The sequence below is a fragment of the Tenebrio molitor genome, chromosome 4, assembly GCF_963966145.1.
Source record: "Tenebrio molitor chromosome 4, icTenMoli1.1, whole genome shotgun sequence".
Taxonomy (NCBI): Eukaryota; Metazoa; Arthropoda; class Insecta; order Coleoptera; family Tenebrionidae; genus Tenebrio; species Tenebrio molitor.
The window spans coordinates 1,752,038-1,766,818 of record NC_091049.1 but is presented as its reverse complement, the minus strand read 5'-3'; the positions used below and the strand labels follow the sequence as shown (position 1 = coordinate 1,766,818).

General features: G+C 38.7%; 1 protein-coding gene across 2 annotated transcripts; it reads right to left on the bottom strand.

Moving 5' to 3' along the window:
- Positions 1–36: 36 nt before the first annotated feature.
- tapas lies at positions 37–14,760 on the bottom strand. 2 transcript variants are annotated; one of them, XM_069045577.1, is made up of 12 exons: positions 14,381–14,760; positions 7,681–8,348; positions 5,300–5,428; positions 3,752–4,090; positions 2,696–2,860; positions 2,266–2,638; positions 2,090–2,208; positions 1,462–2,042; positions 1,219–1,295; positions 1,061–1,164; positions 852–1,003; positions 37–797 (listed from the first exon to the last, which is right to left on the bottom strand). In XM_069045577.1, the coding sequence occupies exons 1-12, from the start codon at positions 14,466–14,468 to the stop codon at positions 425–427; spliced, it is 3,168 nt and encodes a 1,055-aa protein (XP_068901678.1). In that variant the 5' UTR covers positions 14,469–14,760; the 3' UTR covers positions 37–424. The 2 variants fall into 2 exon arrangements, with proteins under 2 accessions (XP_068901678.1, XP_068901679.1); XM_069045578.1 differs by having other exon boundaries at positions 2,696–2,851.
- Between the last annotated feature and the right edge of the window lie 21 nt (positions 14,761–14,781).

Below are 14,781 nucleotides of genomic sequence, written 5' to 3'. Positions count from 1 at the left end.
TGCTTTTCATTTGTTGCGAGGATAATAAGAGATCGATTAAAAAACAATAATTTATTGAGAAGTGGATATCCTACTAAACCTACAAAGTTGGAGCTCACTCAACGTCTTCAGTCCTGCTAATGGAAACAAATTTACAACAGGGCATTTAAAATAACAATAAACTCTTTGGCGAACACAATGAAAAATTAATAACATTTTCTAACTACAGATAGATTTTTGACAACTATGGCAACACTATCGAATACTGGTTCAAAAACGTAGCACACCAATAACACGACTTACTTCTTCCGAGGAAATTTAATTAAACAAATACATTAACTAGAGTAACTAGACTGATATAACAAAAAAAAGAAAACATATAAAAATATAACTTTTTAAATATATGTGGTCTAAGTCTAAATGTTGGAAATTGTTCAAACAAATTCTAAACGTTCGTAGCAATCCCCCTCTCTATCAACAACTCCTTAATGTGTACGTCTTCATCGCTAGAAGTATCGATCAGCAGCAGTTGCAAAATAATATCACTCTTGTTAAATTCGTCTTTTTCGATGTCTACGAGGACCGAAACGAATTGCTTTTTGGAAACCAAGTTCCTGAAGGTGTCGCAATCCTCCATCGTCCATTTGTTCTTGATCGGTTTAATCCCCACGATCTTCGCTTTGAGCGCTTGGTACGGGAAAGTCATGTACTTGGCGTCCAGGGGTACCAACTGATCCAGTGCCAGATTGGTGTAGTAACCGAAATCGCAATAGAACACGCTTATGGATCCGGAATGGATGACCTTCAGAACGCTGGTTCTGTCAATTTCGAAATCGTTACCGACCACCGAGATAGATAACGGATTTACCGACCTGTACCACAGCCCGTCTTCGTGCTTCGACGCGTAGATCTTGCCCGGAACGATGTCGTCGATCTGCATCGGGCTGAACTGCATCTCTTTGTAGTTTTCCTGCATGTCTTGCATCAAGGCGGTCAAATGGTTGAAGCTGTCCAGAGGCTGCACCTGGAAAACGGAATACGGCATTCAGTGGACATTTTGGAAGAAACAAAAGGCACTTACGCAAAAGTTCCACGGATTTACTGCGAACGGGATGTTGACATTGAAGTAGTCGCCCTTCTTGGGAAGATCTGGCTTCCGCAAAGATCCCCCAGATGGGACATTCTCTGAAACGCACCATCGAATATTCTAAATCGAATCTCTTTTCAAACGTGACTTACTTGGATTGTCGTTGAATTGAACTAGATTCATCAGTCTCTTTCTTGGATTGTTGTCAGTATTGCTGGGGACATCGAAACTGAAACGAAACAGTCATTTACGTAACGCGTGCAGGAAATTTCTTCCCGAAAAAATATTTAAAAATAAAATTTGACAAGTAAATAATTTACCACTAGTAACTTTTTTGCTGTTGGGTTGGTATGCACTTTCCGCCCCGACTTCTAGATTATTTAAATTTTAAATACCTCTGAAACTCCGCCTCCACCGAGATAATCTTGTTGATAAAGACCAAAACTCCGTCACTCGTCCTCTTGAAGAACTCCACCCACGCCACGTCCTCGTTGTCGTAACTGATGATTTTGAGAAAGACAGGTTGGTCCTCGGGCAACAACCTCTCCGCCCTCTTGCGGAAATCCACCGGAATCTTGTCGATCATAATCCTGACCTTGATCGCTTGCGCCGGATACTGACTGAGCACATCGTCCAGCTTGTCCAGAGGGTACATGGTTTCCTTGGCGACGCTGATCACGTGAGCGTCACCGTGATCGACGAAGTAGATCTGGGCCATGTCGCCGCGGGGCGACCAATCCAAGAACTTCGCTCTGCGCCACTTGTTGGTGATTTTGCACTTGACCAGGTAGAGCTTGTTGTCGCTGTTCTGTCTGGTGATGCGATCACCGGGATTGTTGATCGGAGGCTCTTTCGAGATGGTCGTCTCGAGTCGGTTCAGCATCTCGACGAGGCTGTGGTACCCGGGGGTGCGCACCTGGACGTAGACATCGCCGTTGGCTTCGATGTTCGAAACGTACACTTCGGTGATGGCGTTCTGCAACAAACGCTAGATTTCTGATTCACCGTTTCGTGTCTACTGACCTTGTCCAGGACCGGCATCGCCGATTCAATCGTGAGAAGATTTATGAGTTCTTCGTTGATCGACGACTGCGTTATCACGTCGTACATCACCACGGGGATTGTTATGTCGTCGTCGTCACCTGATAAAATCGCAAGTGAGAGGCGAGCTCGCTACACCGCAAAGTGCGAACACTTACTGGTCTCTTCGACGACGATTTCCAATACGAATTCCTTCCCCACGAGACTGGTCAGATGCTCCGAGTCGACGGAGGCCTCGTACAACTCCTCCAACCCATCCAGGCGACAGACGAACGCTTGAGCTTGTTCCAAAGCGAACTCCCTCCTCAAAACGTACACGTTACCGGTCGGAACGTGCACTTCTTCGCCGTAATCGATCAGGAAACAATCGACGAAACCGTCTTGATGAATCGACGAAGCTCTCACCCTGATCCAACTACCTTCGTGTAGGATCACGTAACAGCTGCCGAAATTGATACTCTTCGGGACCAGTTCGGATTTGTGCTCTTGGTAGAAGAGTTCCATTCGTTCTGTCATCTCGACGAATTTTTCCTGAAACGGTACAATCGGTAACACTTTAGACCTACCACTCATGTTGGCAACACTTACGTATTCTGGGGTTCCGCAGTGCTGACACCATACTTCGTTCGCCGAATGAGCTGCCGTGATGACGGCGTAGAGGCGGTTGTTTTCGCCCAAATTGAGTGTGTTGCAGGGTACGGAAACATCGCCTACGTTCAGACTGATGTCGAGTTTTTTACCTTTCTGTAAAACCTAGGGAGTTTTTAACAGTTCGTAATTAGGCACAGTTAGTAAGCAAGCACAGATCTAGAACATTGTTAACAAATCGCCTGAAAGCTTTGTACACAGCAGCCACCAGTTCGACGATCAATAGATACTGAAAAAATCACACTGGACCAGAGCGAAATACTAAATCAAAGGGCGAGAACTATTTTTTACATTGAACAGACAATTTTGTAATGGATGAAACGGTTAACGAATGACTACCCATTCCATTGCAACGTGATTAATCAAAGGTCATTTTTTTAAACAATTGTCAATGTCAAAATTCCCTCAGAGACCAGACTGGTACCATTTTAAAACTTTTCGTTTCGGAAAACTGAATCGTAAAATCTCCCTCGATCATGTTTGAGGTTATGTCAACAATTTTCTTTCATTACCAGTTGTCGGTTGTTCCGTCTGCATTTCTTCACATGCTCTAATCACAGCAAATTTTTCTCCTTTGTTTGGAGCCGTCCCGATCCTTGCTTTCGGAAACTCATTTCACACTGTATTTTAAATTTAAAAGTAATTGCGGCTTCGGTAGCGCAAGCGCCTTCACATCAAAATGGCTGAGTTTTACGTTGCCAACCCAATAACCACCAAATAACTAGCCGCTCATACCAACATGACAGGACTTTGACAATTGTTTAAAAAAATAAGAATTTTATGAACTGTACCACAAACACTTGTTATCCCACAATCCATTCGTTCATTTCGTGCTTAAAATTGTCTAAGTGCAAAACTGATGAATTCTAACAAGTGCACATTAACTAAGCTGAACACCCACCACTTATACCAGGACCATCTATTAATTTGAAAAACAATCGTAACGAACTTGACGTCTCTAGTGAGCACAACTAAACGGGAAAACTCGATACTTACATCGTCCGGGTTGCAATGCTTCAACACGTAACCCCCCAAGCACTTCTCGATCGACACGTGCGAACTGTTGTCTATGACCCGGAGCCAATCCGGTGGTAACTGTTCGTTGTACTTGTCAATGTAGTCGGCTTCGATCTGCCAACACCAGACCGCGTTGTTGTGTTTTTCCAACATGGGCGGGATCCGCTCGATTATGTCGTCGTTGCTCGAGATGAGCAGCGATCTTCTTCGGCTGTATTTCTGCATCAGATCGTCGAGAGCTTTTTGAGAGGCGTGTCGTTCGGCGGCATTCTTGTCGAAGAAGTCCTCCGGGTAGCTGGAGTATTTGTGTTGGCCAACCTGGAGTCACACACAAAAGTTACGTGTAAAAAAAAAAATTGAAGCGATTGTGAGCGGGCAAAAACGTAATTGTCGTTATGTCAATCTGTGTCAAACATCAAAAACGTGAAATCACCAGTATTTTTTACATTAAAGTTGGTACCTAACCTCAAACATGTAGATTGGTTGCTTGCACGACGCTTTTTTGCATTATGAAAATGTTTCCGCGAAAGAGCCAATTTCCGCCGATAAGGACGCCACAAAACGGGCGCTTCAGTAAAAATATAATGATCACAGAAAAACAACGCACAATAAGGAAAAAATCCACGAATTTAATTTCAAAGAAGCGAAAAACAAGGAGTTTTTTGAGTTCAAATTCGAAATGTAATTCATTTGAACAAGAAACATTCTGGGCGACAAAAACTTAAGATAAATAATATCCCCAAAAAGCGCCCGTACACTAGCGCTCTGCGAGGATCACTCAAACTACACTTTTGAATGAACAGGCCGGCTCGAATCAAAGCTGCCAACCATACAACGCAAAAAGTGCATGAGGTTTACGAGTAGCGCTACCACTTCACTTTTTATTTAATCATGAACGGGTGGTAATGAAATTATAATACAGTCGCGGACAAAAAAAGTAGGACAATGTTTTTTCGCTAATGTAAATTTGCTTGCCCTTTCTATGGTTACCATGAAAATATTTATTTATTTATTATAGTAATCCCGGTTTACTCAACTCAATTTTGGCTAAATTTCTTAATAAGACTTGTCCTACTTTTTTTGTCCGCGACTGTCCACGACCTTGGATGAAGGAAATTAATATACGGCCCTTTTTTTTTACTAAAAGTAACATTTAGTACCAAGTGATTATAAATAAAGGTTGTGACGTTTGTTGTATGTTGCAAATGTTGGTCATTCTGTGTTTGACAGTAGACATAGGCGTACGCGGTTATTTCGTTAACCATAAAATGTCAAAATGACTTGTGGACGCCACTGTCTTGATTTAAACGTCGGCTTTGCCAGAGCAACATTTCGAAAGTATTACCAACCTATCAAAAAAAAAAAACACAAATTTAATATGTTCTTATATGAAGTGTTATTTACAGTGGCAAGACTATCTCTAAACGCAATTAAAAACATTGGACATCGGACAAATACTTAATTGATGAACGGATCAAGCATTCAACTTTTCATTGCCAACAAAAACTGTAAAAAACGTCAACATACGGTAATCCTGCAGTGGTATTGTTTCACTTTAGCCTTCTTCGCTTTCGTCTCGGTAAATTTCACGTCGACATCTCCCAGCTTGTGGTGTGCGGCGAAACTCCTGATATCGCAGATGGGATCTCCGGAAAGCTGTAAAATAATCCGGGCTTTATATAATTACATGCGAATTTTTTTTTATATATTCGGTCACGATTTTATCAAACCGGCTCGGGGCGAACAAAACCAAACAAACAATCTACCAACAATAATTATTATTATTATGTTGGAGTTGTTGCGGGTAGGAGTGCGCAATTATTGGTCCAGTTATGCAAAATACCTTGTACAAAAATGTGTTTTTGTATAAATAAACTCCCGTGATGGTCGAAATTAATTCTGCACTGTAATTTTGAATTGGGCAAAAAAAGAAGAGACGGCGGCAGCCCGTCCTACCTTGCTATTTCTCTTGTTGCGTTTACTTGTAGAATGCACTTTCTTCGAAAGCATCTTTTCGCGAATTTGTTTTGATCACGATGCAACGAAAACTAACATCGCGAGTTACGTTGACGGTTGCATCGTTGCACATTCCCACATTCGAGATGTGGGCATTGTTGACGTCAAACCGTGGAAATGTGCCGGGGAAGAACGGGGTAAATACACGTGTTTTTCGGGGTGAATCCGAAATTTCATCGGACTCTTGACGAGAGACATTTTGTTGCGATTTTTTCCGCAAATTACCGAGCTTGTAATTATGCCTTAAATCGTAGAATTGCGTCGGCGATGAGCGGAATAATTTTAGGTAGACAAAAAGTTGTGTCGGAGGTTGTTGACATTGCAGTAACGTAACTCGTGATCTAACGAACTCCGATGTACATCCATATTTTATCACTTCTCGTAGGTGAACCAGACTACGTGATTTTCTTTTCTTTCCTGGGTGGGTCTTATGACAAAGGTATGAAGCATGCAGACACGTGTAAAAAAACAGACACGATTTTTACAAGTAAGTCACGAAATATTGTTTGGATAAATAAAAGATTGTTGGCGTTTTCACAACAGGAAAGTAAAAGTTATCGATGAAAAGGTTTGGGAGCGGAATCGCGAAATCTTACATAAAACTTGTAGCTAATTATTATTAAATTATATTTGAGAAAAAATAAATCTGAGGTTTTTTCTTTTAACGATGATTTTCTAAAGATTATGATAAGTTCGGCGACTTCTTGCAAATAAACACCGTTCACGTTGTTTAGGCATAATGGAGGCCATGATTTATTTTTCTAACGTTGGACACACTGTTCAATTTTTCCGGTATTAATTCTTCCGTAATCGCGTCAGCGGCCGTATCAATATCAAAACTTATAGATTCATTCATTTTCTTATCGAAAAAACTCTGTGAAGAACACTAACTTAAAATGACACTAAATTGAAAAATTTTATTGACACCGTCGCTATGACGATACCTACCGCGTCATCCAAATGCCACCGTGTTCATAATTAACAAACTCATCAAAATGATTAATTATTGTTTAAATTTATTACTGGGAAGTGCAAAAAAGAGCGTATATGCCTCAGAACTGAAGTGATATTTTACCCCTTACGTGATTATTGACCCTCTATGAGCCCTCTAGCAATAAACTTCACGTGCGGATAAAAACACCCACTTTCGTCCCTTGACATAGGCTGCTTTTTATCAAAGAACCACCAACACCCCATTTTACACCCAAAATAGAGCTGGCAACATTAATTACACATTTTTCATCTAGGGTGAAAAATTTCACAATATAAAAATTGAGGTTATGTAGAGATATTAGAAGCGCAGCATGTTAATAAAATTATGTAATAACAATAGATAAAAACCAATTTGAGAGTTTAATAAATGACAGGCGTTGGCAAATGTAACCAATAGCTATCATTAAATTCCCTAAATTTAGTAAAACTTTATTATTGCAAACCTAAATCAACAGATCATGGTTTTTTGATTAAAAAACAGACCGTTCACGTTGTTTTGGCATAATGGGAGGCCATGATTTATTTTTTAACGTTGGACATACTGTTTGAGTCGCATCACTAAAGTACCTGACATGCGCACCTATCAAAATGAATACAACATGCTGTTGAATTTCCCGCGATGTCTGAGTATTCTTCTATTGGAAACTAGTAAAACTGACAACAATGCACTAGACATTGACGCTATTTATAACCTCAAACATTTCCATGGCCTCCCATTAAGTATTGCATGCGTTCACCTCTCGTAGTGCATTTAATACACTTCCTACAAATTTTTTTGAATTTTTCAAACGCCTCGAATTTCTCAGTTTGTTCTATTTTTTTTAATCTTTACAACATACTCGTAATTATGACATCTCTCGTTTCTGTAAGTTTTAATTCACCTCTAGATCAAGACAAACCTTGTAACTGGTAGCAAATTCCGTTGTCGGACTGCTGTTCCCACTGTCCCTTTCCACGCTGATCTCCGACATGATCCTCGATATCCTCTTCATCGTACTGGACAGCGGCGAGCACAAGTCTTCGTCCCATTGGGACGTTCCGTTATTCTCGATAAAACTTTCCGGGGACGAGTCCACCCTCTTGTACTCCTTCGGTTGCGACTGATATTTATTGCCTTCCGGTGAGGAGTTGTACCTCTTCAGTTCCCTCGGCGGCGAATCCTTCTTCCTTTCCGGGACCACGATCTTCGACGGTACTGTCGGTTTATTGTAACGACTGACGAACTGATTGTGAGATGTTAATCGGGACGAGCTTTCGTAGTGTTTCTTCTCTTGTTGCGTTGGGTTTTTCTTCGGCCGCCACTTGTTGGTCTCCGGTGGTGGTTGGAAGAATCTCCTGTTGACTCTCGGTGCTATCCGCACTTGTTTCTTCACTCCTGTGGATTTCTGCTTGTGGACCATGGTAGAGATGTGAGCCGATTTCTCGGAGACTTGGGCGTCCACCAAAAGTTCGCCATTGGAAGTTCGGGACGTTAGCAGTGTAGGTACCGAACATATGAAACTTTCTAAAGTCTTGTGGCCCAATTTGACGTAGGGGATTCTTTCGCCGAGCAAAGTGCGATAGTCATCTGGAAAAAAAAATCGATACATTTATTTTTACAATCCACTCAACGACATATTATAATATAATTATCTAAATTGTTTCTTTGTAAATACTGGTACCGGATGAATGATTAAAAATCAACACATTAAACCTGCAAAAAAATCTACGTTCTTTATTAATTTTTTACTTCACACTCTATTAAATTTTGCTTTTCTGTTGAAACATCATAGTTAACTAATCTTAATTTGCGATTATTTTAACATTTTTTGTGTGGATCGAATAGATTCAAGAAAAGATTCAGGTTTACTACCACCAACTTTCTTCTTTTTAAAATAGATTAGGCAATAATTATGTTTTTGTGACTTCTGAAATTCTCTGGCTGAAAAGAAGCCACTATCGAACAACTTCTTCTTGGGAATTCTCCAGAAAAAAAATTGAAAGTGCCACTTGACAAACGAGTCTTGCTTACTTTAGTAGATTGGCACAGTGGTTCGGAAATTAAAAACTCTCGCTAAAATCATCAAATACCTACCAACATTTTTTGGGAGAATACTTTCTCGCTTTATGTCGAACTTTGATGGATTGCAACAAGAACTTTTAGGAAAATGACTGATTACTAGGGCCTGGGTGCTCAGGCAAGCAAAAAGGCATTAAAAAATTCGAAGATGGGCATTTAATAGTAGGTATATTAAAAAACAAAGGTCAGTACGTATTGTCTTAACGTACCAGTTCATGATTGAAAAACGAAGGAGCTTAATTCTTAGTGAACGAGTTTTTCAATGGACGAGTGTATCAAGACGTCTTATGAAACGGTTTTTTTTTTCTATTGAGGACAATAATGAAACAACGTTATGAAATTACGTAAAAGCCTACGGAACTCTAAATATAAATACTGGCCGCAACAATAATATTACGATCAATATCATAGTTCTGGTACAAATTAAAATACTTGGGGAACACGATAGTTTTTATAGGTTATGTCAAGTTATCTGATTAGTGATTAGTGTTACCTACCTTCAGTATTAATTGTTTTCTAATTACACAGTTCTCAAATAAAATATGTTAGTAATTTATTATTATTGTTGTTACTAATTGAAATTTGATAGAATTTGCTTCGGCGAATATTAATAAATTAAAGAAATCTATTTTATCGACTTAAATCTGTCATCCTGAATACCAATCTTTGTTGGTGAAATTTTACTGAAAACAATGCTTTAATAGACTCTTAAAACACCGCCGTCTTAAAATTCTTCTCTATTATTAGGAATTGTCTCCTATCGGACAATAAATGAGTTTTTGAAGCGGCCACTTCTTTTTCGACTGTTTCTTTTATGAAAGACTTCTTCAGTGTGTTGAGTAACAAAATACTTTTTCTCGAAATTCCTTGACGGACACGGACATTTGAAAAAATATCGCTGCCAAACTGCGGCACTAATTTATTTAATTTGTCGGTCATTGAGTTGTTAAAAATGAAAAAGAATGAATATCACAGAAAGAAACTGGGTATTATTTTCATTCATTTTCAGGTAAAATGAGATAAAAGCAGAAAGGGGATTATGGGAAAACCAGAATCAGGTAGTGTAGATACCGCAATTGGATAGGATTTTCTGTGAACTGTCGGTAAAATTTGTCAGTTGCTGATGTTTAGTTCATGAAAAACAAAATTTATGACAAAATGGGCATTTATAAATTAAAATACCTGTCTAGGGATTTTTAATTCAACAGATAGCTTTACTACCAAATTAAATGCAACATTTCTATAGCCTTCTATTATGCGAAAACAACGTGAATGCATTTTAACGATGATTAATTCCCACATACATCAAACGTGCGTGTTCAGCCAATCATAGCGCTCGCTTTCATCAAATCAAAAATGTTTATCGAGATAAAAACGTCCTACTACTCATGTCAAAAGTGATTAAAATTGCATGCTACTCCTGTCAGAATCTCAAATTGTTTTTAATAATTGTGTTTTAATAACTGTATTATAAATAAATAATTTACGTTAAAGTTTGTATTCCCAATTTTCACTTAACTTTTTTGCTTTAGACAATTTTACTCGTTGATATTTGGGCATTTTTATTCAAAGGTTAACCCTCGAGCTAAAGCTCTCGGGCCTAATCAGAATAAAAATGTCCAAATTCAACTCGTAAAATTGTCAAAGCAAAAAGTTCGTAAAATTGAAAAATTTATCCGATAAAAAAAATTAGGTCTTGTTATTTTACCTTCGTTGAAACTTCCTTTGATTTACTGTTTTTTCTTGATACGTATTTTTTGTTTTAATTTTTTAAACGTAATTTTTGGGGACTACATACATACAGGTGTCCCAGAGTTGCGAAAAAGCTCCATAACTTTTTTGTTATTGAAGATATCACCTTTTTCTTTTTTTTTAGATGATACCTGCGTTTCTACTGCACATTTGGAAAATTTTGCGGTATATATACAGGTGTCCCAATATTAAAAAAAAACCTGAAGTTATTTAAATGGAACCCACCCAGTTTGATTTAAGTTTTGGATTCTATAGAGGTCGTTTTTGATCTGTGGCGCTTTTTTTTACCAGAATTTCGAATTGCAGAGGTCCGTAAATTCGTATCTTCAAAATGGTTCCACATAATTGATTCCTGAATGTTTGTCTCATCTGCTGAGTGTTTACTCAACAAACCTGCTCAGTCGCGTATGCCTACTGCGATTTTTTAAACAAACTAAAAATGTCAAAAACTCATTTTTTTCAAATGGCACCCCGTATCTATTACATATTGCAAAAAGTACGAGAAATTAGGAAATTTGTAAATCGAGTGCTTTTCAGAAATCGTTTATTGAACAATGGAATTCAGCAAGTAGTGAATTCCTTAATCGTTAATTAAAATTGATTTTTTCTTTAGTTTATTATTTTTTGCCGTCTGAATAATTTCTGAACCGGTTAAACAAATCCTTGAATTCTCTCGAGTTTTGAATTTCAATCTGAACGTCGGTTCCTTTGAATTCATAAGTTCATATTGTCGGGCACGCTTTGCAGGGGTCCCAAAAACACCACATGTTTTTTATTACTTTACCACCTACCAAATGGTCCCAAAAATTTCCTTCAAAAACATATTTATGCTTTGTTGGGTGAGATCGTAAAACGAAGTGTTCTCCAATGCACCAAGTCCAAATTTATGGCTGGCGGAAATTAGGAAACAATAAATCATCCTTTCATCTTTTGCCGAACCCGGAGACCACGTTTTCGGCACCTTTTACAATTCACTATTTTACTTTCACGGTACCGCAGTAAATAAAAAACGAAAAAAATCGGTTATCTAATTGATATCTGCATTAAATACTGCTCCAAATGGCCGCGAAGACGTCGAATTGCAACTGCAACAGCTGATCGTACCGTTCTTGACAGATAACCGTGTCAATGGTTCTCCATGTCCTAGTTTCTTTTATAAACGTACGAGTAACTTCTGTTTAATTGGAATGAAAGTTAGAAAACAATCCTCCAACACACTCGGAAGTTCATCACAGTTCACTACAACCTGTCAGGTGATGTCTTGTTTTTCGAACCACGTATTTGCAAGATTTTTTTTTATTCTTTCATTTCGGTGCTATTATCTCCTCTTTTCTTTGCGAGCGATTTGTGATGTTCTTGTTGATTGTAATAGATAACTTCATTTCCAATTATGCCAATTTATCAACATCGTCGGATAATGTTATCAGCCGAGACAGCAGGGACTTCCCCGCTTTACCAACAACTGTGGCAGTGGAGGTCGACGCAGGTGCAATTATAATAAAACGAAATGCTAAATGGAAAAAGACTAAAGAGAGTTTGACGACAAGTAAAACACATGTCCGCGAGTCGGTCATTAAAAGATGAGAGACAAGCAATAACGAACCATCTTTTAAGCTGTCACCACCGCGTTTTGTGTTGGAACAGAAACGCTTACACTGTTTCGTAAGAACTTTTTTTTTTTGAATTATGGTCGAAAAACACGAGGATCGAGAACCGTTCGCATTTTTTTTTTGATATTACCGACCTAAAAATCGACTTGTTTTTAATCACCTTAGAAACAAAAAACAAAAACCAAAAAGTCAAGGGTACGTGAAGTATCCTGATTGGTCCGTGACAAAACTCCGGGATGCAAAACTCGGGGTGTTTTGGCTAGCGCTTCTTTGGATTTTTTTGCCGTCGGTGACAAAGCCCAAGATGACTTTAGATAAAGAAAAAATCAGTGTCTGTGCTTGGTTCTACTCTTTTCTACGAATCAACAAAACCGTTGCCTTTTTCAGACTTTTTAAATTATTGCTTCACACGAGAGCACAATTTTTTTACTGCAGCTAAACCAATTGTCAATTTCTTTGTCGATTCTTTCATCTACTTATTTATTCACTTACCTGTTTCCTCGACAGTGAGACACAACTTTCCACGTCTACGAACTAATGATTGTGGAATAAAAACAGAAATTTCTTTGACCGATGTGTACGAAAATCAGACATCTTCCTTGTTTTGTCTGGAAGCTCGGTCTGGAGACCAAGCAGCGTCAGCAGCGATATACGATACTCTTTACGGTTTTATATCGGGTATTCATTTCAATTTATCCACAAAGTTGATGGCGTTGAAGAGTCAATTGTGAATCCACCACGAATCAGATATTCAAATCTAACCTCACTTTTATCGTTGTTTGTGTTTTTAGACTGAGTAGTGCGTTCACAATCAACTCTTTAAAAAACATCTTAATTTTTGATTTCTTAGGCAGCACTTTCATCTCAGGCAGGTTCATTGACCTCTTGTTTATAAATGCAAAAACTGCTGTTTCATTTACAAAATCAACCCGTCTCAGGACGAAAATATTCTAAAAATGGGAGTATTTTATTGTTGGACGCTTCAGATAAACAGCTGTTGTGAAAAACCTGGTTTTTCTCGGTCTCTGCTGCACTTCTTTCAACAGCAAATGTATCATAAAAATGATGCTGTTGGCATTTATTGCACTGTTAAGTCTCTTCCATCATGTCCCTCATAATTTACACAACCCATTAAAATTCTCCGACACGATAAAACAACCTTCCTCGTTTTTTTTCAACAGCCAATCAATTAACGATGTATTCAAATCCACACAAAAATTTTCAAATCAAAATAACAACACGGAAAACGTAACAATCTTTTTCTTTACACGCCGCTCCAGACACAGTTCCCCAACCTCGTGTTCGGTTTGTTATCATTGTTTTTATCAACATCTGATTCAGCGTTACTAAAAATAGACAGTCGCTAGCTATAAATAGGGATTTCACACGACATTCCACCTCTTCGTAATACATAATTAATTAGCTCGAATAGATTGGCCGATAGAACAAAATCTTCGTTAAATTCAAACGAGATTTTATTTAGCCTGACCAGTTTTTATTATTCTCTTTGACAGAAATTAAGACAAATTTGAATACCGACCCGGCCTTGCAGAATAAAATCCATTCAAGGCTAAAACGTGATCGGATTGGACAACAAGAGTCTGCAAGTTTTCTCCAATTACAAGATATACAAGTAACATTTTGATATTCATTCCATATTAGGGAAAATTATTTCTGAACAATCTAGTCCATTTTATTTGTTGCATTTTAACGCGACTAGCTGATTACAGATCTAGAGGGATGGTGTGAAGAAAGTTCTTGAAAGGAGAACAAAAAACTGCATCTCGATACTTTCACTTGAACGACAAATTTAACAACAATGAATAACTGTTATCAGAATAGAATGTCATTTCCGCTCTATTGCACTGCATCGACGATAACCGCAGTGTAATACTAATCCAATTGTACCAAAAATCGTCGATTCATCTTGTTCCCCGATTAATTAACCCTCCAAGCCACCGATAACATAATTGGGAACCACTTGTCCGGTCTGATCGTAGATATTAAAAACCACAAACTAAAAAACATGTGTTGCATAATTTGATACAACTTGATCCGGCAGTTAATTGATGCGAACGATCGCTTTGAAAGCGAATAAAACTTTATCTCGCCGCAAAACTGCACTTTCCTCTTCACCGGACCAGTTTCGATCGACCAAAAAGCCAAAAAACGACTCACCTTCCAGCTGCCTCAGGGTGATCTGTCCCTTGGTGGAGATAAGACACGAGCGTATCCTGGAGATGATCTCGTTACGGAATGTGTCCATCGTGAACGGCACTCGACTCGGAAACGCGGTCTTATTTTGTGAGGCAATTAGACGAAATGGTGACACCGAACCACCATCCGCGACTGAATACTAACCTACATTCACTGAAAATCACTTGTCCATAGCGAACCCACGCCCCACTCTTCGCATTTGGGGGAGATCGACGGCCACCACCCTTTAGTTGTGAAAACACCCTGTTTGAATAGATTATTCGCTAGATACGGCTGAATATTTTGCAAACGATGCTAGAACAGGTGCGAAAACGGGAACTGTCAAATGTCAAAATGGCGCCAAATTTATACGCACCCTAATG

Bases quoted from the DNA above. Each gene is read 5' to 3' on its own strand.
- tapas (XM_069045577.1), bottom strand. From the start codon at position 14,468: ATGGACACATTCCGTAACGAGATCATCTCCAGGATACGCTCGTGTCTT. The intron at 5,429-7,680 runs GTTTGTCTTGAT...ATTATTTTACAG, and splicing joins AATTTGCTACCAGTTACAAG to CTTTCCGGAGATCCCATCTG. The intron at 1,004-1,060 runs GTAAGTGCCTTT...TCCGTTTTCCAG, and splicing joins TAAATCCGTGGAACTTTTGC to GTGCAGCCTCTGGACAGCTT.